At 49.0% G+C, this 24,556-nt stretch overlaps 1 protein-coding gene across 3 annotated transcripts in view; it reads left to right on the top strand.

Annotated features, from left to right (window-relative positions):
* Positions 1-24,556, top strand: part of Astn1 (astrotactin 1) — a 284,134-nt gene that overhangs the window by 193,979 nt on the left and 65,599 nt on the right. For 2 of the 3 annotated variants that reach the window (XM_047521201.1, XM_047521203.1), the window contains 6 exons: positions 3,620-3,757; positions 4,248-4,398; positions 12,833-12,999; positions 16,108-16,302; positions 17,577-17,704; positions 23,861-23,965. In XM_047521201.1, coding sequence (XP_047377157.1) covers positions 3,620-3,757; positions 4,248-4,398; positions 12,833-12,999; positions 16,108-16,302; positions 17,577-17,704; positions 23,861-23,965 — 884 coding nt within the window. The remainder of the gene's footprint in view (positions 1-3,619; positions 3,758-4,247; positions 4,399-12,832; positions 13,000-16,107; positions 16,303-17,576; positions 17,705-23,860; positions 23,966-24,556) is intronic. The other variant, XM_047521202.1, reaches the window with a different exon arrangement.

The following is a 24,556-nucleotide window of genomic DNA, read 5'->3' on the forward strand; positions in this document are numbered from 1 at the left end:
TCCCAAGGACTTGAAACCAGATTCAGAAAAGTCCTTGAGGCCCAACCCAACCTTGACCATCTGCAATCCCAGATGACCTGAGTAGCCTGCAACTCCAAACTAGGCTAAGAGGGTCCACGAGCACCCTGGGCCCCCAGCCGAATCCTCCCACCAAACCCATTCTAGTGCTCTTTCCAATATTACTCCACTCCTCATTCCCATAGGCTCTGTGGGGGTGAACCAAATTTATCTCAGAGACCTTCTTCCCAAGTGTATCCCGGGAACAATATCTCATCTTGGAACACCCTGCTCTGGGAAGGCGTAAAGGTGCCAGGTTGAGAGCTATTCATCTGTTTCCCCACATTCTACTTCATGCCAAGCCATGGAGAGAGCACAGGCTGATTCTATGCCGTGCTTTCTGCCGAAGCTTTGCCTCTGAACAGAACTCTCAAGCTCTGTTCAACAGGACCGTGCAGCGTGCAGCTGAGCCACCACTACAGTGGTCTTCACCAGCTGTCCCCAGAGAAGGCCCATCTTGGGAGAGTGTTGGAATTGCCCACCCAACTTCTGTTTTGAAGTCATTCCTGCCAAATCTTTATGAATGGGGGACAGATGAGATTTCAGGACACAGCTTTTCTCTGACAGCATATTCTATATTTGGTTTTTGGAGTTACTCAGTGGATTTTGCAGATGAAAGAAAACTCTAGAATTTCATAGGCATGAGCCAGCATGAGCTGGAAAGTGGCTGCCATTCGCACCTGAGACTTGGACCATCCCCATCTTCCCCACTTACAAAGGGGTGACCTTGGGGAGCTATCAACCTCCTTAGAATAGCAGATGATGAGTTGGCAAGATGGGTCACACTGACAAGCTTAGAGGGCTGTCGGGAGGATAGACAAGGCATCTTGCAAGGGCATCTGCAGAGCCCTATGACTTGGAGAGTGCCTGGTGAAGGCTGGTTTCACTCCACGCTGAGCATGGCTTCCCTGGCCAGGTTTCACCCTGACCCTACTGCAGACCAGAGGTTACCTTGTTTTCTTGTTCGCTTGCAATATAGAGTTGCAGAGGCTTCTGTGCACTTTGCAAGTTCCTCAAATATCAAGTCCAGATCCCTCCTGCCCCTCATGGAAGATGAACTTCATCATCTCTTCCATTTTAAATATCAACATCAAAACCCTAGCCCCCCAGAAACCTATGCAAACCAAAGAAACAAAACCTCCTTATTGATAAGTCAATAAATATTCACTGAGTGGCACCCTTGAGCCAAAAACTGCTTTTGGCAGTGAGGATACAAAGATGACAAAGAGCTGTCCTCTGCCACCCCAGGGAGCACATCCGTATTAATGATGATGGACACAGGAAAAGACAGGTACGATCCAGCATCTCCGGGGTATCAAGGACCCTGTGTAAGGGGACAGAGGACAGACCCTTGCTCAGTCTACAGGTTGAGAGTCAAGGTTCTGGGAGACTTTCTGGAAAGGTTGGAACTTCAATGAATCAAATTCAGGAGAAGAGAAGGAACAAAATCCAGAAAAAAAGAGAATATTATGAACAAAAGAAAAGAGGTGAGAAGTTAGGATGCCTTTAGGAAGGGCAATCGGCACCACAGGAGCAGAGTGACATGACTTTGCAGAGAGAAGCTGAAGAGGTGGGGTGGGATGACTTGACACCTTTGGAGGCTTGATCTTTGCCCCCTACGCATGGGGTGCATTGGACAGCTGACTTTGGGGAAAGCCATGGTTTGCTTTTCCCTTATGACTATCACTATATGCAGAGGAAAAAGGGAAAACAGAGCTGAGTAGCCAGAGACCCCCCCTTCCAAAAGAAAAACGAGCTATCAGAAATGTACTAGAACTGCCAACAGCTTCCAAAAGTCTTACATAATCAAAACAAAATTATAAGTTCAAAACCAAAATAGAAACCCAAACCTCATCTTTATGTCCAATGAACTGCTCATCCCTGATACCATTCAGACTGGTAGATGGATCTCCCAGGAACCATGTGTTAGAATGCAGCAGGGCCCTGACCAGAGCGTGCCTCTTGAGATGTTGCTGTCAAGAATCCATTGTGAAGTGCAAAGTGAAATCACAGAAATTCTTGGAAGTTGTTTCCTTCAACCCACAATCACCCTTAAGTCCCAGATTCCAGGCATGTTGGAGGCCATCGCTAGCCCTGAATCAGCTCCTTCATATCCTGTGTGTGTGTGTGTGTGTGTGTGTGTGTATAAATGTGCTGTTGTGTCTCCAGGTTCACTACTTGGTCCACAACAGAATGAAGCATGGCTTTTTTGTCCTCCAAGTAATGGGCTCAGCTCCCCTGGCACAGGCCCCTCCCAGCTCATACCTAGCCCTGCCTAGTACCTGGTGCCCTCAAGGGTGGAAGAAGCCAGTCTGCAGGTCAAAAAGCATCTCCTGTGGCTCCCAACAGGTCAGAGGAGTAGAGCAGGGCAGAAATAGGGGGAAGCCCCCCAAGTCCCAAATACATCCCTCTTACCGGGAGGTCTTGCCTCTCTCCTGGGGGTCCCTGTCACCTCCTTCTCCTCTTGCAGCTGCCCAGTGTCAGGGTGTGTGTGCAAGTGGGATAGGGGGCAGCCCTGGTCACTGGGTCTGCTCGGTGGCCAGCGTTGCAGAGAGGGCTACTGCCCTTTCCATAAAAGCTCCCCAGTCTTGGATCAGCTTTCCTAGCACCTCAGGCAGCCCAGGGCGGAGAGGAGCGAGCGAGCAAGGAGCAGGGTTCTCCAGGGGTGGCGGCCAGCCCGGCCCTGGCTCTGCTGCGCTGTACACCTCCTCCATTGTTCCTCCCCCGCCTTGAGTGCAGAGGGGACAGCCTGCCACAGCCTCGTGATGTCCCACCCACACTGGCTTTTATCCCACAGACTATTTTTGACTGTGAACACAGAGCATTTGAATGCCTTTGAAATGAAATGAATGAATAAATAAACAAATAATCTCGCACGGTTTCCCGAAGCTCTCCCTTGAAATGCCGATGGATTCTTTTATTCCTCTTAGCCCTTGTTATAAGAATAAAAACACCCGAATCTTCCCTATCCCAAGGGTTAGCACCGTTCGCTGGCTTGGGTGTGGGCGGAGCACAGAGAACAGACGTGGGGCTGTTTTGTTCATTTGTTCATCCCCTCTCTTCTCCTCCCGGGGGGCTCCTGGCCTCAGTCATTTCTGGTCCTGTCGCAGAAGCCAGAAAAGGGGTGCTTTCTTCGTGCCTTTTCCTGGCCAGGGTTCCTCCAGGCAGGAGGAGAAACATGGCTACCATGGTGGGTGAGCAGCTGCAGGCTGGGGTTGCTGGGGGCCCTGCCTCTCTCTCCAGTTAAACTGCTTCCAGTTATACCTGACTTCACACAGGGAAGCCCAGCTTCAAACCTGAGGGACGCTGAGGCCCACTTCCTGTGACTTGATAAGAACTGCTTTTAATAACTGGCGAATGGGCTCGTGATGCGTCCTCCCGCTCTCTGGCCCCTCGGCCTCCCTCCGACTCAGTGGTCTCCTCCACGAAAGGCCATCAGCTCTCCTCTTTGGAGAGGTCCGCGGGGGGCTGAGAAGGAAGCAGCTGGCCACAAAGCACCGAACCCTCTGGTGGGGGCAGTGGTGCCTCTGGCCTAACCACCTGGTGCTCTGTGTCCCTGCAGATTCACCTACACCCTGGGCGAGGGCATGTGGCTGCCCCTGAGCAAGAGCTTTGTGATCCCGCCGGCAGAACTGGCCATCAACCCCTCCGCAAAGTGTAAGACGGACATGACGGTGATGGAGGACGCTGTGGAGGTCAGGTGGGTCTGACTTGGCTCGGGAGACCACGTGAGATAGGCCTGAGGGTTCTAGGTGCTGGGTAGGAAGTCACTGCAAGCCAGAAGAAGAAGTTGGCAGGTTGCCTTTACATTCCCCACACGTGGTGCCAAGATCTGCTCTTTATCTGGGTCAATATTGCACACCCCAAGTCTCATTCACTGGAAGAAGACATAAAATTAGAGTTTGTAAGCACTTCCCACATTCCCCAAGGACTGGCAGGCAATAAAATGTTCATGTCCTTGCCTAAGTTTAGACTTCCTTCTTGGACCAGGCGTAGCTTTGGCTCATTTCCCAGATGTGGAAAATGCCCATAATTTGTTAGTTCAAGCCTCCTTGTATGGTTGATCTTTAATTCTGTAAGAGCGAGCAAGACTTGATCCAGTTGACCAGATAGGAAGGGAGAATAGAACACCACTCTCGCTTCTAGAAGCCCCTTGACTGCTCCCTGCCTCCCGCTGTTTCTCCCTGCAGAGAGGAGCTGATGACTTCATCCTCCTTTGACAGCCTGGAAGTTCTCTTAGACTCCTTTGGGCCCGTGCGAGACTGCAGCAAAGATAACGGGGGCTGCAGTAAGAATTTCCGCTGCATTTCAGATCGCAAGCTGGACTCCACGGGTTGTGTGGTATGTCTGTCCTGCTGTGCCAGGCGTTTGTCGGGAGGGTAGGGTAGGAAGCACAGGGGAGACGCAAGGCAGAGAGACCACAGATGACCATGTGCCGCCACCCCAGTGGTAACCACCTCCTAGTCCGTGTTAGGAATTTTCTCTTGATAGGGATGAGGAGCTGAGCCCGAGCCCATTAATTAAGAAGTCCTTACATGGCACCTAGGATGCCTTCTCTCCGAGGGAATTTTCACGAATTGCATAGCATGAATCTTTCCAGTCTTGCAAAACAGTTGGTGAGAACTATTTGAGAACGAATTAAGTGCTTTTGTATAACAGGAGTGTCAGGAGCACCTACCCACAGGTACAGTGACAGGATGAGGAAGTCATGCCAGAAAAGGTAGAGAAAAATGAAAATAAAGACGAGATCTGGTGGGGCCCCGGCAGCTCTGTCCTGCGGCTCCACAGTGCGCTTCTCCTTCCTGTTCGGCGCTGTGGACTTTGGCCACCCTTAAAAATGCCATGCTCTCAACTGGCAGGAGTATTCGGGCTGGGTAGACTAGGCTGTGTGCATGGCATGGGGATGGAGATGGTACTGACCCTGCTGGCAGATGAGGCAGGACAGAGGAGGCCGCCAGAGGCTGGTTCCGTTGTGTGGGTTGCTCTCCCACATCAGCACGATGGTCAGTGTCCAGCCCTCCTCAAGAGAAGAGAGGGAACAGATAGAGTTGGCAAGGAAGACGTGCCAAGGGGAGCAGAGGAGAGGGAGAAGGCAGGCATTGAGACGCGTCACCCTTCGGTGCTGGGAAAGGGCCAGGAGCTCCCGCTGCCCCACCCGCTTTCCAAGCTGGCAGCTGGGCTGTGAGGGGACCCAGAGCAGGGGACGCTTGAGGACACTGAGTGCCATCGGCACCCTCCTGCCTCCATCTCTAGCACCTGATCTCTTCAGGAAGTTGCTCTGTATCAAAGACAAATATGGAGCAGGCCTGTAGGGGGGGGTCTCCCAGCCCAGAGGCTCCCCAGACTGTTGCCAAGTGAACCAGCCGCGGACTGACCCTAGGAGGGAGGGAGCTTGATAAAGAAAAGGGGAAAGGGAGCTGGGGGCTCGGGGGAGCCAGCAGGTGATCGTAGGAGGGGCCAAGGACAGAGAACCATCAGGAAGAAGACCGCAACATGCTTGTCAGGTCCTGTCTTCCACCGCAGCCGGAGGTAAGCTGTGTCCCACAGGGAGCCCACCCTTGGCAGGCCATCCGCACATCCTGCTCAGCAAGGAGCTCCCCTTCAGGTCCCTCAGGGGACGCCGGTCACTGTCTCTGGGGCTCCCAGCCAGGACCTTTCCTTTTATCTTCCACTACCCAGCCTGCCTTTCTTCATCCAGGGTGCAACCTTTCATTCCTAATTGCTCTCTGGGGTCATTCTAAGTACTGTCTGGGCACACGCGGGCTCCTCCCAATCCACCCCCATGTGAGTGAGCATGTACCACACACACACACACACACACATACAGATACACACACATACACACGCACACACACACATACACACACACACGCACACACACACATACACATACACACACATGCACACATACACACACATGCACACACATGCACATGTACACATACATACACAAGCACACATACATGCACATGTACACACACATACATACACATATACACATACACACAGACATAGACACCACAGACACACACATATACACAATACACACAGACACACATACACACACAGACACACACATACACACACATATATACACATATACACACACATGCACACATGCATACACCCACGTACATAAACACATTACACACACATACATCTACACACATTCATGCACATACACACATTCACACACATACACATACACCCACATACATATACACACATACACATGCATGCACACATTTACACACATACACAATACACCCACATACATATACACACATACACACATTTATACACACACATTCACACATACATATACACACATACACATTCACACACATATACACACATACACACATATACACACATACACACACATACACACGTTACACACATTTACACACACACATACACACACACACACACACACACGGGCAGGTTCTTCCTCTCTTGCTACTTCTGTGCCCTCCCTGGCCCCTGGGTACGGGAGCCTCAGAGGTCTGGTGCTGATCCTAGCCCCTTCCGCTTGGCACACAGCTGAGCGGGTGGAGAGCTGCACTTCTAGCACTGGTCTGGGAGACAGCTAGCAGGAATAGTTCTGATGAATATGCATTTGTGATAGAGCTGCTGCATTTTAGAATTGGAGCCACCGCGGAAAGTCACTCAATTATACCAGGATGTGGTATTTGCATAATACTTTGAAGTCACTAGTCCACGTGGCTCTGGAGGAAGGAGCAGGGCTGATTGGCAGACACATTCCATTTGGTTCCTCATTGGCTGTGAAGCAGATGATCCCTGAGGCAAGACTGATGCGCTGAGAGCTGATGTGTCACATCCTGATGCTCATGACCCTACTGAGAAAAAGATTAGGGACTTGACTTTGAGCCTGAACTGACTCCACTGGGCATTGTACTGTCCTCAGGCCCTGTTGTGTTAGTAAAGAAAGTCCCTTGTCATCCAAAGATAGACCACAGCAAAGTCACCAGCTGCACCAACTGCCATCTGAGGGGAACTGGCCCCCTTCCCCCTCTCCACATAAACACTTCCGTCCAGTCCTCTGGGTGCTGATCTGAAAGGCTTCCCAACAAAATCGTCCTCCCTAGAATGGAGGAAGAGATGAGAAACACGGAGCATGTTGACAATTCAGGAACCTGGGCAGGGCAGCGGTGTGGGAAGGCGGAGGCTGGGTGGGCCTGGACGCTTCTCTGACTTAATTCAAGCCAGACAGGAGGGGTTCGCGCTGGTGTCCAGGGGCTGCTTGCGGCTTCTTTCTGGGAGGGGCACGTTTTGGTTTTGATGGGCTCCCACAGGGTTCGTGGCCACCCAGTTAATTGCCCTGTTGCTTGTGAAGTCTTCAAGGACAGGAACCAAATGCCCGTTAAAGGCACAGGTTTGTATAAACCACGACTGCTCTGTTACAAACCAAGTGCCCTCCAGAGCTGGGATCTTGGAAGCTTCAAGGAGGGTCCCCAGCTCGTGGCTTGTCGCCCACTGCTGATGACCCAATCTTACCCATTGTTCTTAACATTCAAGGTGGGCTGTGGTCCCCACCCATGAAGCCCAGAGCAGTCGTTCTGGGTTCTGTAGAGCCCTAGGGGGTCCTTCAAGGGTACTGTATTATCATATTCCTGCTTGAACGATCGCAAGAGTCTAGTGACCTAAAGCTCCACAAGTCTAGCATCTCACAGCTCTGTGGGTGGGAGTCCCCTGGGCCAACATCAAGGGCTGTCTCCCTTTCAGCGATACCTAGGGGGAGTCCACCCGCTGGCCTTTCCCTCCCTCAGAGCCCACCCTCATTGCTTGGCTTGCGCCTGCCGCTCCATCCCTAGGGTCAGCGGCACCACCTTTTCCTGACCACTCTTCTGTTAAGTGTCCCCTTCTCTCTCTCCCCTATTCTGTCTCCCTCTTCCACTTTAAGAGCCCAGCATGATCCCCTCATCTCGAGCTCCTTCACCTACTCACTTCTGCTGAGTCCCTTTTGCTGTGGAAGGTGATAGGTTCCCAGGTTCCTGAGATTGTGCTAGACACAAATCTGGGGGCCCCTCTGCAGTGGCTGGCAGGAGGGTGGAGTAGATTGGTAGGCAGGGTGCCCCGCTCCCAGCTTTAACGGACCTCTTGGTTCTTATCAGCCTGCCCGCGAGGTTCAATGGGAAACTAGGTTTGGATGTTTGAAAGTGATTTCTTATGCTATTCCAATAAGAGGAGAAATAAAAAGCCAACGTTTCAAATGCTCCTTCCTCATCTTCACACTCATCCTGCAAGTGTCCAACATTTTAAAAATGTCTTTGCTTTGTAAGATGTGGGAATGTACTTGATGAGCAGGCTGTGTCCACGCAGGGCCAGGAGAGGTCGGTGGCCATGCTCTCCTGTGTGTGGGGCACGTGACCTTCCTTGCCAGAGCACTGTGCTCTAATGAGCTTTGAATTACCCAGTGACCTGGCTGCCCTTCCCTCCACATGCTGTCCACAATGGTTGCCCATGGAATGTGGCAGTTCACCTCTCCCAGAGCACAGATGAGTACAGACCATTACAGATGTCTCTGTCCCTCTCTCTCTCTCTCTCTCTCTCTGAAATAATAAGCAGAAGAATGTGCCTCAGAGGTTTCTAGAAGACTGGGGATGGGGGCTATCACAGCCTGAAATAGACATTTAACTCCCTCCAACTTGCCCCCTTGGGAGAAGTCCTGTGTGGCTTGGGCCTGCTTGTCAGAGCCCATCAAAATTTGGGAAGATCATTATTTGTGAAGGAATAAGATTGCTAGCTGGTAAGAGAAGCCTGTGTCGGGTGGGAATTCAGGCTGCATGTCGGATGACTCATCCAGGTAGGGTGGCCGGCAAGGCTGCAGGAGTCCATCCCTCTTCTCCCAGGGGCTCTGAACACGCACGCTCATGGCCCATCACTCACAGACGCCCGCCAACAGCAGTCACTTGGTGATCTGGCGCCGAGGTGTGTGTGTTGAGACTCAGGAAGATTTCACCAGCCTCCTGGGTGATTAATCAACCAAAATCATCAGTAGGAAAAGAAAGGAAAGATAGCCAGGAAAAAGAGTTGAATTGGGAAAACCATTTTAATCTCATTAGCAAATTAGGCCTTGGACCAGTAATAAGTCAAGAAGCCACGAGCATCTCATGAAAGATGATTAACCTTGTGAATTTTAGGGGTCACAGAAATATGAGCTCATTTATTAGACCTTCTTGAAGGTGGGAGGGCTACTGCCATAATAAATGGAGTTTTCTTCTTAAGCCTGTAGTTTATAAAATCCCTGGGACTGCTGAATGTAACCTATGCAAGGCAGGGTTACGACATGACCTTGGGGCTCTCTCTCTCTTTCCAGGAACAAGTGGGGGGACTGTCCACAGCCAGGGTGAGAACAGCCAGTCCTTGCAAACAGATAATCCAGGCTCCTCCTGGAGGCAGGATTTGCCCTGGCAACCGAGTTCTGGCTGCAGTGACTTCTAGGAAGGGCCCCGGTTTGGAATCTTTAGCTTCTCCATAGTTATAGAGTTGGAGGAAGCCTAGAATGTAACTATAATAGCAGAAGGAACAGTCACCAAAAAAAAAAAAAAGGAAAAGAAAAAGAGAGAAATGTATACCATGGGAAGCTTGGCAGGCTAACTCCCTGCAGAGGGGGAGAGGGGGTGTTCTGATTCCCAAGGGTTAAGAAGAAAACTCACTTCCATTTCAGACCTTTTTTCCCTGTAAAGTTCTACTCTGAATTGCCTGTTATAGTGCAGTAAAGATAACTTGTCAGGCCTTCAACACCATCACTCTGCACAGTTTGCCGTGTTTTGCCCTAAAATATTTGCACCTATGATATGGTGTGTGTTTGTGCATGTGTGTGTGCACATGTGACAAGAGTGAAAGAGACAAAGAGAAAAAGATTATTGGGTGGAGTCTACAAGTCCATATGGACCTGAGAATAAGCTCCAGGAACGCCTTAAAGCAGTCACGCAGCAAACCCACAGGGTCGATTCACCTCATTGACACACTGGCTTCATTGCTTTGGGCCTCCGGTAAATCCAGGTTTATCTCACCTGGGGAGCAGAGTGGAGGAACGGAAGAGACACACAAGTTTGGGGTCAGACAGAGCCTGGCCCAGAGTCTGCTGTGCCACCCCTGTGACTGTAAAGGAGCTCTTAGTCTTTCTGAGTCTAACTTTGCTGCTCTGTAAAATGGGAAGGGAGAGTAGACCTGTGTCGTTGGGACTGAATAAATACAGGTGATCTATGACCTGCACCGAGAATTGCCTGATTCCTGAGAGCTGTGATTGTTACTTTTAGCTTTGATTATAAGAAAAAAATAAAATCTCCGACTTGTACCAGGCAGCTGACCGCCTTCTCCCCAGATCTCCTGAGAAACCATGAATGTGGGGTGCGCTTCGAGACAGCGGCGGTCACCTAGGCACCAGGGCCAGGCAAGCTGTGGACGTGTCAGGTTTCGGAATTCTCATGTTTTATTCAGTAAAGTATTTGTCAAACACCACGCTTGATGGAGCATTCTGGAAAGAAGCAGGCGGTTGGGAAGATGGGGAGCCCTGGCTGGCGATTGAGGTAGCTAGCTGGTAAGAGGGGTGAACCGGGTGAGGTGGATAACAGGAGCCTGGCTAGACTAGCTTCATCTCTGCTTGATGGCTTCTGGCAAGCTCTGTGGAAGCCAAAAGCAAAAGCAGCTCTGCAGCGACCCGGGCAGTCCACTTCATTCCATCCCAACTCTGTGTCTCTACCAGCGTCCGTGCCCGACAGACAGGCAGTGCTGAAGCCAGCTCCCTTCTGGTGTTGCATCTGGCCTCACAGCTGGGTGGCACAGGAATTCGCCGGGTGGGGGGCTCACAAACCTGGGGTGCCATCCTCAGCTGCCTCTTCTTGTCTACCATCATCAGGAACATCTGGGTTCGCACCACAGGGGGCGGACCTTGGAACTTCTTTAAATGCTGTGGTCTTCCAGCACTCCAGCCGCCTCCATGGGGAGGGGAGGGATGGGCCAGGCCGGGGGTCTGGCGGGTCCACAGGGGGTCGTTTGTTTGGTAAATTGCAGAATTAGTGTCAGCAAACAGCACACATCCTGCTGCGATCTTTGACTGGAAAGGAGGGGGAGAGGTGGGTTTGCAGAGGCTCATCTGCAGCAGCTCTGGACCAGCAGGCCAAGGAGCTTGGCAGCCAAGAGGAAGAGCAAGCCCGCCTCGGGAGGGAGAGGCCGTGTTTCCCACTGTTCCACCGGGTGTTCCAAGTTGTGTTTGGGTTTGGTGAAGGGTTTGCAGCTGACAGTGTGTGTATAACACAGTCATTAGAAGTCCAACCTAAGGGGTCAAAGCGGGACAGACCCCCAGCTCCCACCCACTCCAGCCTGTTAGGAAGGATCAGCTCTCACACATGTGCAGACGGTACTCACAGACCCACAGACCGCAGAATGCAGGAGCAGGATGGCAAGAGTCCCCGCTTTGAAAGGAAGCAAAGAGCAAGGAGGGGCTTGCGAATTAATTGGCAATGTTAATGGTTTCCTTATCTTTAAATGGGGATAATACAGGGTGGTGTGAGATAAAATGCCCTGAGAGTACTTAGCACCGTGGTGGCGGGCAGGCTCCTCCTAAGTGTTCAGTAAACAATGTTGAGTCACAGACTGAGTGATTGACAGAGCAGCCCTCAGGACTCCACAGCAGCTGCCAAGGGCTTAGGTATGGCCCTGTCATGAGCAGCTGTGTGACCTTAGGAAAGCTGACCTCCCCGACCTCAGTTTCCTCATAGGTCAAAGGGGGGTGCTCGCCATTCTTGCCCACCGGGCGTCATGGGGACTGAGTGAGCGAGCGAGGCCGCCCACTGCCTGGTGTGGCGCAGGTGCTGCGTGGTGAGGCAAGCCCCGCAGGCTTCCCTGGGATCTGCCGTCTCCGCTGGGACTTTCTCCCTTGCTTCATTCTGGGGAGTTGATTGAGGATGAAGTAGTAGAAGCCCTGAGGCCTGAGGAAGGACCCGCAGTTCAGGCAGAGCCCTCTAGAGTCTGGGCTGGGAGGACCCCTAGGCAAGTCTGGCCCACCGGCTGGGCGTAAGAACCCAGCCTCATTTACCTGCAAGGGAGAATTAGCCACGTGGTTTGCTTAACTCATGGCCTAATTAAATATGTCAGTATTTCACATTAAGAGGTTTTGGCTCAAAGTCGGGTGCAGCACCCTTGTGTACCCCTTTGGCCAGTGCCCTTGTCTGTGTCTTTCAGGGGGCATCCGCGGTGCTGGAAGGGATGAGCATGAGCACAGGCAAAGCCCCCTCCAGGGTCGCAGGAAAGGCCACTCTCACTTCAGGCTGGAAGCCCTGGCTCCGCCCTTCCCTCCTGCTCTGCGGCCTGGTATCCACACTGAGTGCTTTGGACGTGGAAAAAGTTATCATAAGCTGAGTCCAAACAGCCGCCCTCCTTCCCTCACCGACAGGAATGCCTTCTGAGACTTATTTTTTTCTTTGCCTCTGGACTATCTCCTTCACTCTTCTGTGGCCAGTGGGGATGGCCTCGAATCTGTCTCACGGCAGGGCACCCCTCCTGCCTATTCAGAGGACAAAGCAGCCTTAATGCACATGTGTATGATTATGCCCAGAGAGAAGCAAGGTGTCAGAAAAGGTCATTTGCTTTATAGTGGCATCTAGCGCAGAGGAAAAGTCACAGATTGCGTGTCGGTGTTAAGGGTTTCCAGGCACAGTGCTAAATGCAGGTGTCAGTGGTTGTGTTCCGGTACAGGACCCGGTCCCCTGATTCACCCACCTGTGTGGATGCTCTCTGCTTGTGCCAGTGCCCGTCGGGACTCAGCCCCATGAAGGACAGCTCAGGCTGCTATGACCGCCACATCGGGGTGGACTGCTCGGATGGCTTCAATGGCGGCTGTGAGCAGCTGTGTCTCCAGCAGATGGCGCCCTTCCCGGACGACCCCACCTTGTACAACATCCTCATGTTCTGCGGGTGAGTGAGCCGAGCCAGAGGCTTGCTGAGGCGGGGGAGGGCAGAGGCCCCGTGGAGAGTCCTTGTGAATGAGTTGCTCATCCCCCGCCAGCCCCGAGGCCTGAGGAAGGGCCCGCAGTTCAGGTGGAGCCCTCTAGAGTCTGGGCTGGGAGGACCCCTAGGCAAGTCTGGCCCACTGGCTGGGTGTGAGAACCCAGCCTTATTTATGCAAGGGAGAATTAGCCACATGGTTTGCTTAACTCATGGCCTCATTAAGCCAGAATGTTCCAGTGTGCTTTGTGCAACTATGTTAATTAAGGCTTTGTGACAAAAAGCATTTGGTGATCTAAAACTTGGAAAAGATTGGGTGAAACTGATCAATTATCAAAGAAAGGAGTAGCGGAAGCTTCTCCACGTTCAAGGCCCAGCACTCTGCGGCCAGCCTTCCTCAGTGTAAGCCCTTCACGGTTGGTGGACCCTCACCCACTCGCTCCTTAAGCTCACAGGTAGCTCTGGGAGGGTGTGAGGGCACAGGGCAGGCAAGGCTAGCCCATTCCCCAGATGAGAAAACTAATGCCCAGTGAGGTTGACTTCCCAAGACTGGGGACTTAGTAAGTGGGAAGATTAAGACCAGATTTCAGGCCTTCTCTGATTTTTTAAAAACTTCTACAATTTTTTCAAAACTTAAATTTATATCACCAAGTGGAATTATATTCAAAGACATTTTCATGCTATATTTACAAAGTAAATATTTATCACATTCAGCTATACCCATCGTTTTCTTGCCTCCCTCTCCCCTCTCTCTTCCTGCGAGTCAGGCAGAGAGTACTTACTCCAAGCCAAATGCTCTGCTGGCCACTGGGCTGCAAAGAGGAGTAGCACTGAGTTCTTGCCTGCCAGTAGCTGCAACGAAAATCCCGGCTGGGTGCAGTGACGTACATCTGTAATCCCAGCGACTGGGGAGGCCGAGGCAGGAGGATTGCAATTTCAAGGCCAGCCTCAGCAACTTGGCGATGCTCTAAGCAACTTATTGAGACCCTGTCTCAAAAAAAATAAGTCAATAAATAAAAAGAAGACTGGGGGATGTGACTCAGTGGTGAAGCACACCTGAGTTCAACCCCCAGTGACCAAAAAAAATCAGTGTTTCTAGTAATAAAACTCTCTTGTTGTTCTAAAAGGCAGTGCCTGCTGAATAAGTATGGAAAGGTTGTTCAGTGGAGTTGTAATGTTATTTTATTGTATTTTTTATTTCTTCACAACTGAGTAATTTTCATATTTAGTTTCTCATAAAATCCCATTCTATAAATAGCAGCTGTGCTAAAATATAATGATCTCTATAATAACCAGGCTGACCCACTTCAATTTATAGAAGTCCACTCAGACAAAGTTACGCCCCTTTTTGTTTAATGAGTACATATCTGGGCACCTCCTTGGGCTGGGAGCCTAGTGAGGTGCAGACCTGTGAGAAGCAGCAGGAGCCAGCTCTGGTCTCTCCTCAGAGAGTTTTCAGGGGGACCCAGGACTAGGAGGAGGGGCGCTGGGGTCATGTGGAAGGGAAGCAGTCAGGATGTTCAGCATGTCCTGGAGAGGAAGCAGTCGATTTCAAAACCTTTTCCTAAAACTCCATTTACACACGGCTCAATGAAGGAGCCACGGCACTATCTTCAGTGTCCGGCTCCCAGGCTCGATGGAGCCAGGGAATTCTGGAGTGCGGGATGAAGGCACATCTACTCCCTGGGCTAAGGTGGCAGGACCTTAGCTGGACTTTCTTTCCTCTTTAATCAGAATCAGGCACGTGTGTGCGTTTAGTACTCTGCAAGATGCTATGCACCGCCTGGCAAAGAAGTCCTGGATTTGAGGTTTTTATATAATGACCAGATCACATGCCCTTAGAGTTAAAGAGCTCTGCTCACACCTATTCACACAAATATATAAACGATACATGGGAAAAACTAGCAGTTCAAGTTGTATCACCACAGGCCTCATTTGCACCTTTGCTGCTAATAATAGCAACATACAAAGAGTACTAGCTGTTTATAGGGCCATGTCTTAGTTCTCACGTCAAGTGTCTTGAAGTCAGAGAGCTTACTCAACTGGTTTAAGATTACCCAGGGAAGAAGACAGTCCTTGCTATTACAGTTTTTCTCCCCATTACTTGAAACCACGATCATTTGCTCTTCTATATAGGACAGAGGTCTTTATAGTATTACAACATTTACTGTACATAGTGATAAATGATGTGTTTTAATGTCATGAGCACCTTTAAATTCTAAATCTGTTCTGTTTTTAAGGAGAGAACCCAATTAAATCAACATTCTTTTTCAATGACAGTGTTGCCAAAGAAGTAGTTCCCACCTGAGCTAACAAATACATGTTCTCCATAATATGACTACAAGTAAGGTCCAAATGATGATTTATGAGTCTCTGACCCAGGTTTACCAAATTAGCATCGCTTTCCCATTACAGAAGCTGTACCTGCCTGGGGGGCGGGCACCAGGAGGCAGCTCTCAGCCACGGTGCATGGGGTAGATGCCCTGCATCTGTTTAGTTCAGGGTGGCTACTCCGGGTGGAGGGGGAGTTGGCCTGGGTTGATCCTGTGTTTGGACACATTCAAGCAGAGCACAGCGAGGAGAGCATCCATCTTCCTGATTCTGAGTTGAGTTGTCAGAGGACCAGATTAGAAAGCTATGAATTTCTTAAGCACGGTGTTGTTCCTTTTGCTGCCAAATGACTCTCCTGACGAATATAGAACCTGGTCGTACAGAGTGCTTGTGAGAAAAGCTCTAGTACATCTTGGATTTTAATGGTTAACTCATATTTACAACCTTGTCTCCCATGATTCTTCTTTGGGAAATCAGATAACTCTTAGGAAGGAGAGCACTCCAAGGTTATGAGAGACCTAACTTCAAAGGAAAGGAAGAAATTTGGTATGATCATGTTATGGAGGGAGCCTGCATCTAGAGGCTTAAGAAACTCACTTATAAAGGGGTCAGAAGCGAAATGGGATAGTCCTACTCTTTGGCCATTTCCATTCTCTCAAAGGCATCTCTTCCTGAGCGGTTGAGCTGATGGGCCAGCATAGCTCTTAGATGGACTAACTTCTTATCTTGAGTTCTCCACCATGTTAGGTGCATCGAGGATTACAAGCTTGCTGTGGACGGACGCTCTTGCCAGCTCATCACGGAGACCTGCCCAGAGGGAGGCGACTGTGGGGAAAGCAGGGAGCTCCCCATGAACCAGACTCTCTTTGGAGAAATGTTCTTTGGTTACAACAACCATTCCAAGGAAGTGGCCTCTGGACAAGTGCTGAAAGGAACATTCAGGTGAACCTCATGTACACAGAAGTGATTATTCAGGGCTGTCCGCGGAGCTTCTCTGAATTGCTTTATATGCAACCTAAGTTTTGTATCCTGGAGCAAGGTAAATGTCAAGTGCCGAAGGGATTAGGTCCTGTTCTCACTGTGCTGCTTCTCCAATGTGACATTCTTCAAGAATCCAAAAACCATGCTTCCTCCAGGTGAAGAGTAAAGAATAAAGTGAGATTTTACCTTGCTCAGATGTGGGCTGAAAGGTTTTGTAAGAATGCTACCCCCAAATGCCCCAAGTTCCATCTTCCCTCTGAATAGAAGACTCAGCATGTGAGTCGGTCTAGATTAGCAGTCCCCAGAGTGGGAGCCAAGGATCCCTGGGGTCCCTGCACCCCTGGGGGACACCCTAGCTCCTGCCTTTTCCATCTGCAGAAAGACCAGATATTCTTCCCGTACTTAAGCAATACACTGTAATACATGAGATTTGGTAATGAAGATCTAGTTGCCTTTTATTGAGTCAGACATTCTAAAAATTCCCAAAACATGTACAAGAATGCCCCACCGATCATTCATATTCAATAGACTTATTGTATTTTTAAGTGAATTAATTTTAAAGTTTCTATTTTAATTTCTAATACAGAAAATAGTGACAGATATAATTAGAGCTTTCTTACATAATAAAGTTACTGGGGACCTTCAATCATTTTTACGAGTATAAAGGAATCCTGGGAACAAAATAGTTCAAGTAAATTTATTTAGAATATCTGTACAAGGTTCTCGGTTTGACCTCTGTCCATATTTTACCTTGGCTCTTTGAATGCATCTTCCTCAGATCCTGTGGGGAAATGTCATCCAAGAGAGGATGGTGACAGCGATGTTGGTGACGATGCTGTCACTGGTACCATATGGACCCGCATGACAGCAGCCCAGGTCTAAACCCTTAGGAACAAACTGAGGGTAAACTTCCAAACTAGTTCTTACAACAACGTAGAGGAGACTGATACTTCTGCTTTGGGGTCTGGGAGTTGGTTTGCCAAAGCCAAGAAATATGGCTGAAGTTTGTCTTCACTGTGGTCCAGAGATGAGACCGAGTGTTGGAGATCTTGTTGAGCAGGCAGGGAGCAGGACTGGGCGGAGAGGCAGGGAGGAGCATTCCCTACCCTTCGCATATTAAATGGGGCTCAGGGTGAGGGGAATGGGTGGGTCCAAAGATGACTTTTACGATTCTGTTGAAATAAAGATGCCCCGCCAGCCGGACACTCAAAAATGAAAGTATGCCCTGTTTCTAGGCAAAACAACTTTGCTCGTGGTTTAGACCAGCAACTGCCAGATGGGCTTGTGGTGGCCACTGTCCCCTTGGAGAATCAGTGCCTGGAGGAAATCTCAGAGCCCACCCCGGACCCCGACTTCCTGACTGGTGAGTGCCTCCCCTCAGAAAGCCAGGCAGGGGTGTGGCTTCAAAAATCAAGACTTGACCTTGCTCTTCTGGTTTCTGAGCCACTGGTTTCTTTGATATATAAATGCTCAGTTATAACACGGAACCCTCTTAGGATTATTTGTCAGTAAAATTGTCCATATTATCATATGATCACCTGCAGAATGTTTGTCATAAGATCTTTGCTTAGTAGTTTCCCAGGGATGCTTTGAAAACAAATGAGATAATAGAAGGTCAGAGGTTTGGATGGGGTCGGCGGAAATAACCAGGTCACAGAGGCAGAGAGAGGAGCTAGGTTGCCACTATCACCTAAATATGTGTTATTGCTGCTGTAGGGACCCCTGGGAATACTGATGGAGCCGGGCGGGGAAATAAAAACGGTAGCGTTCTGGGGCTGGGCTGGGGCTCAGTGGTGGAGCGCTCGCCTCGCACGTGTGAGGCCCTGGGTTCGATCCTCAGCACCGCGTATAAATAAAGAAATAAAATAAAAAGATATTATGTCCACCTACAACTAAAAAAAATTTAAATGAAAAAAAAAATGAAAATGGTAGAGTCTGATGTCCTTGGACCCTGGGTTTGAGTCCTGGCTCTGCTACTTTGGGGCTGTGTGGCTGTGTGGCATTAGACAACATCGTCTCTCCGGCCCTCGGGGGGCACTGTCATGAGATGGGGGTGGGATACCTGTGTGTGCCTGCTGCTCTGAGCTGGGGTGCTCTCCCTCTGGGCCCCCTGTGGAACTCGAGTGTGGGCCGATCAGAAGAAGTGGGAACACAGGGTACACTCCTCCCTCCGTGCCTCTGAAGACTCCTAGCTGGCACCTCCTGGGCCAAAGGAGAGACCTTAACGTGACCCATGCCGCACCTGGCAGGGAGCATCACTTGCTGAGGATAGACGTGAGGGCCACGCTGTCGGCTTTGTCTTTCCCTCCCTCCCTCCCTGACTCCTAAGTTCCTTAGTCTGGGCTCACTTTCCTTCGCTTTTTCCTTTTCTAAAGAATGGGGTGGGCTGAGGCAAGCGTCCTCCATACTTCACAGGCGTGAGGTAGGTCCCCTGAGGCAGTGCTGCATGGTGATCAACAGGGTGCGCTCCGGAGCCCAAGTCCTGGCACCATTACTCATTTCTGTGTGATCTGGGCAAGTTACTTAACTTCTCTGTGCCTCAATTACCCATAGGTATTATAATTCTTATAGAATCGATATGAAGAATAAATAAATTCATGTTAGTAAAGTTCTTAGAACAGTTCCTAACACATACTGAAATCTGTGTTTGTGAACTAAATCAGTGTACCAAGAAAGAAATTAGTATGAAAATCACCAAATGGTTTCTTCCTCATTGGAAAAGAACTTAGAAAACAATTTATTCTGGACCAACCATAATTCTCTTCAAAAGATGAACAGACTCTATAAAGATTAACACACATATAAACGCACACACAGAAATCAAACTGCAGCCTCTGGACTGTCCCTAAAGCCTCTGTCTCTGGCATTAGGGAATCTAGTTTCCTGCCTGTACATGGTTAGCTGAGAAGCACCTCCCAGATGTGTGTGCAGGGCCTCGTGCTGGGTGGGGGGCGAGGTGGACCCTACAAACAGGACAGATTCTGCGCCACTACAAAACCACTTGCCTCGGTTCCAGACCCTCCAGAACCCCCCCGCACACTTTATGACTTATTGGCTGAGGGCAGATTCCATCTCATTTATCATACCAGGAGGACACCAGGGTGGTTCTGGACGATACCTGGAGCTCTCTAGGAGGGGCCAGTGGATGGAGCAGAACATCAGAGGAACCCGCTTAGATCTGCTACTTGGGGAATAAGGAAGAGACCCCCAAGTTGGTCCTCCTTCACAAAGAAACTTCCTTCTCCCCATGTCCTTGGGTCTCTCCTAATACAGCTTATTGCAGGGGACAGGGAGGGGAAAAAAATAGAGAAGCTGTCCAGATAAGATCCTGCCATCTTCCCTGTGAGGCGTGGAGTCCCGCACTCCTGACCGCGAGGTGGGAGCTCTTCCTGACCTGATGCTCTGCTTTTAGCCTATTTTGGTCAGGAAGTGGTATCACTTAGGCCAAGAGCATGCCCTTCCTTTGACATAAGCAGGAATGAGCTTGTTTCTAAATACCAGTGTGACCAGAAGGATTGATGAAGGAGAGAGCTGACCAAATTTCTTTGATGTCATCCTTCCAGTTGTAAAGTTACATTTTAATTGTAACTTTCCTGAAAGGCATACAGTGAATTCCGTATCATTTCACACTCTATTATTATAGGTCATAGTTCCCATAAACTTATAAGCAAGAGAGGATGTTTAAAGCTAAAGTGAGCTTCAGAATCTTCTATATCAGCATTTGCAAGCTTTATTATTTTTTTTTATGAAAAATCCAAGTTCCATTCACAATTGGGTCTGCCTTCAAATATGTTTGGAGAGACTATTGTCCTCTTTGCTATCTGTATCACCTTAGCATTAGAAAGAGACTCCTGTGGGAGAAAACATCCCTTTCACTTTATTGAACCTAGCAATTCCCAAACCTGCTTAACCAGAGAGTTCTTTTCACCCGCAACCTCTATTTCCACCTGGCAGAATTGGTTAAAGAACACGCTGGGAGACACCGATCGACGTGTCTTTCCTTGCTTCGTCACAGTAATACGTAAGCACGCGGAGCTTCGTGGGTCTGCTTGTTGTTGCATGCAGCGTGCAGATAACGAAGGCCCACCAAACGAGAACAGGCAAAGGCTGCTCATTCTGAGCTGGCTATAGCAAGGGACGTGGTGGCCATCACTTGTGTGGTGGCAGAACTCAGGGGCAGGCACAGGAGTGAGAACGGCAGGGTTTCAGGTGGACTGGGGGCTGCTGGCCTGGGACATCCCATGCCACTGATGAGGGGTGCACCTTTGGCTGTCGGTGGCTGGACCTAGGAAGTGGGAGCCAGAGGTAGGGAAGCTGTCGCTGGAGATGATGCGCTGGTGGTTCGAGACCGGTCGTTACAGGAGATATCGCTTGGCTCCTTTTCTACCTGCTAGAGTAGTGGTGGGGCTTCCTGCAAGTCTGTGCCGTGGACAGTGGATCCGCTTCCTGGATGGGTTATTGTAGCCAGCGGGGTGGTTTCCTGAGCTGGTTGCGACAGATCGTGGGTCTGAGTTTCGTTTTTGTGTAGGCCTGGCTTTTGTCTGTCTGTGCATTCAGTCTTTCAGTGGAGACAAAGGAGGAAGTGTGGAGATGGGTGAAGGAGGTGGCGGGGCTGCTGGCCATATCCAGAGTCCTGTTGGGTGCCACAGTCATTGGATCTATTTGAAGATGTAGAACCATGGACTCTTTGGAACTGCTTCAAGTTCATTCAAAGGAAAAAGACTCTTGGCTTTAACACTTTGGGATCAGATATGCTCCTGATATTTCAAATAAAATAGCAAGAGAAAGCTAGTTTTCTTTCCTTCTTTATTTCTCCTTCCTTCCTTCCTTCCTTCCTTCCTTCCTTCCTTCCTTGCAAGATTGCACACAGGTCTGTTGAGTCATTAGGTAGAAAAACAAATGATGTTCTTTCTTGAGAAAACATTGCATTTGAAAAAAGAGCCATTCAGCAGAAATGTGTCTCAAAATGATAATAAAATAAAACATTAAACCTGACTGCAAGTCAAGGGCACTCTGAGAAAGAATCATAGGACTCAGCTAGAAAACACATGCTTTAAAATACCCCTTTCCTTTTAACTAATGGAAATAGTCTCTGTAAGTAGGCACAGAGAAACATTTCTAAGCTCTAACGGTTATGTAAGTGTCCCCCTGACCCAGTGTCGCCAAGTGTGGGCAGCGAAGCAATGGAGTTCCCTTGCGGGGCTCCGGCTAGGCAGATGTGGTGTGCGGGCCTCCCCAGCCCACGCCTGTCCTTCCTCCTCCTCTTCCCCTGTTAATCTGGACTGCCGTCTAGGGAGTAATAGCAAAAGCATCGGTTAAGTGCCAGGTGTATACAGCTGGGGGGTGGCAGAGGACCAAGGAGGAGGGGAGGGGGAGAGGGAGGCAGAGGAGGGGAGGAGGAGGAGATGGGAGCCATCAGTGTGTCCAGTGCCTCATCTCTTCTCAAAGTATTCTTGTGCCTATAATTTTCTTTTTGTCACAACCTACCTGTAGAGTAAATGGGATGCACACTGTCATCCCCACTTTCCAGATATGAAAAACGGAAAGAAATGAGTCGCCTAGCCCCAAATCACACAGTGGGTGGCCATGCCAGATTTGAAAAGGAAGCAAGGGATCATGTCAGCAAGCCTCTCAGTCTTCAGTCAAAACAACTGGAACCAAAATACTCCCTTGGCGGCAGCCAGAAAGAGGAGACTCTGGCCTGAGAAGGACGGTCATTTAAACAAGACTGTCGCCTGCCATCGCCTGCCTTGCCTGTTGGTTTTCCACTGTGGAGCAAGTCCGTTCGAGGGAGCTTTCCCCAAATAAGTTGGGCATCTTTATTGTTTGGACCTGCTGTTTTCTTCATACCTGGGCTTTTCTGATTAACAGCAAAGCCGACACGCTGACGTGAGGAGCGGTGGTTCTGAAGGCCACCCACATCTGACACGCTGATGAAACGCACCTGTAAGGGCTGTGACTGAAGCCTTCACTTGTACAGTTAGAACTCCATTTGTATGCTTTTGAAGTTAACATGGAGGTTAAAAGCCAAAGCATGCAGTCACATGACTGGTATTGCAAAGCTTAATGCCCTCAAAGAATGTTCGAAAGAAGGAAAGTGCGGAAAACCTTCTCTTAGTTTTAGGCAACTTATCTTTGACTACATAATATAAAATTTAAGCAATTGATTCACTAAGCACCTTTTCTGACCTTTTTTCTTTTTTTCTTACCAATAATTATTCCCATATGATTCAGACAGAAATGGAAATTTGGTAATTACTCATCTAATTTGATCAGGGTTGACAAGCAGCTAATTAATCCTGCCTACTCTTTATTCAGCTTAGGTATTAAATTAGTTGATTTAGCTTAAAGGAAGCATGGGTCAAAGCAGCAGAATAATTAACTATGTATGCATTATTGCCCTTATAGTTGTATACACGCACACTTTATATACACTATATGTTATCTAGTTTTATATGTCTTTATATACTTTATACAAGTTTACTGTATATGTTTATGTACATATACATATAGAAAAGCATATGTATATTCCTATAACTTACACATATAACAAACATTGGGTATAGAAATGAAGTTAAAATTGGTTCTCTAAACTTAGAAAGGTGATTTTTTTATTTCCTGTGGCCTAATTATTTTGTTTCTCTAGCATGTTATATTTATAGTAATGGTTAGAATTTAAACAGGGCGACACTCTTTCTCCAAAGCACTCAAGGAAGAACAGCCTGCTAATAATCTCTCTAAAGGTCTCAGGAAGGGCTTATTGAGTGACCTTGATCAGCTAACTACGCTTCTCAGAGCCTCTGTCTCCCCATCAGCAAAAGGGGTCCTAAAGTGCCCCAAACATTGCCTGGCACAGAGATGGCCCTTGATATTTGGCTATTTCTGTCCCCCTAGTGGTTCAGTCACCCTGACATTGTCCCTTCTGGCAAAGAAAAAAAAATGAGCTTTATCAGCCTCAGAGTAATTAAAACTTAAATACCAAACACAAATCAGTTAAATGAGACAGAAAAATCAATGCTATCAGATACGTGAGTTGAGTCGATTACTGCTACTATTAAAGACAGTAAACTGGCGTGTCGCAGTCAGCCTAGAGTGTAGTATAAATTCATTATGGGGTGTTGTGGTAGAATTAGTAGGAACCCTGGCCCTGGGCTCAGGCCATCTGGAACCCCATCCCGGCTTACCTCGTGTTTTAGGGACCTGATATAAACAGCCTCTTTGAGCTTCAGTATCCTCATTTATAAAATGCAAATAATAATAACACCCAAGTCACAATGATTCACAAGTCACTTCAGCTGGCTTAATATATGCAAAGCGCTTAGTGAAATGCCTGGCACAGAGTAAAAGTTCAATAAATGATAGCTGTTGTCACTGTGATTCTAGAAATTCTCTTCATCAGAGAACGCTTTATCATTTTCTTACAATTGCAATCCTGAACCTAATGGAGTGGGGTCACCTTCCTCCACTAGGGACTTGTGAGCTCGGCTCACACACTGACCCGTGTCTCCTCTGTCCCCAGGGATGGTGAACTTCAGTGAAGTGTCTGGGTACCCTGTGCTGCAGCACTGGAAGGTCCGATCGGTGATGTACCACATCAAACTCAACCAAGCGGCCGTCTCTCAGGGTGAGCCCCTCAGCCAGCGCCCCCCACGCCAGGACACAGGGCACAGCCCCACTGTTCCACTGTCCTGAGCTGCCTGCATGTGGCTACTCCATGTGCACTCTTGAGGACAAATGACGGGAGTGGTATCCTTTCCCAAGTCAGATCCAACTGCATGCTTCATCCTGAATTGAAGAAGAGATGGGGTGGACCGGCTGGAGCCAGTGACTATTATTATTTTCTTTGGGGTCCCCCAGCTTGTGCAGAGGGTATTTCAAAACTTACAGGCTTTTCACAAAGTGACAGAATACAACATTCCAAATGCAAAGAAAATGATTTAAAATTCCACATAATGACATAAGGAAAACAGGATGGGGTGGGGGTGGGGAGGTGAGAAATAGCCTAAATTTCCTAAAGAGCAAGTGAGTGTGATAGAGGGATGGAGATACAGAGCAACAGAGAAATGCAGTTATGTGTAGTAAAACATTCATGGTTTATGTTACATATGGAGGGATATGTGAATGACATCTAGTACGTTAAGGATTCATGAGTTCTAAACTCACTTAGGGTCTCAGAGTCAGCAGGGGGGAGGTGGCTGGAGTCTTTGGCCATCAG

This window comes from Sciurus carolinensis, chromosome 12 (genome assembly GCF_902686445.1).
Source record: "Sciurus carolinensis chromosome 12, mSciCar1.2, whole genome shotgun sequence".
NCBI lineage: Eukaryota > Metazoa > Chordata > Mammalia > Rodentia > Sciuridae > Sciurus > Sciurus carolinensis.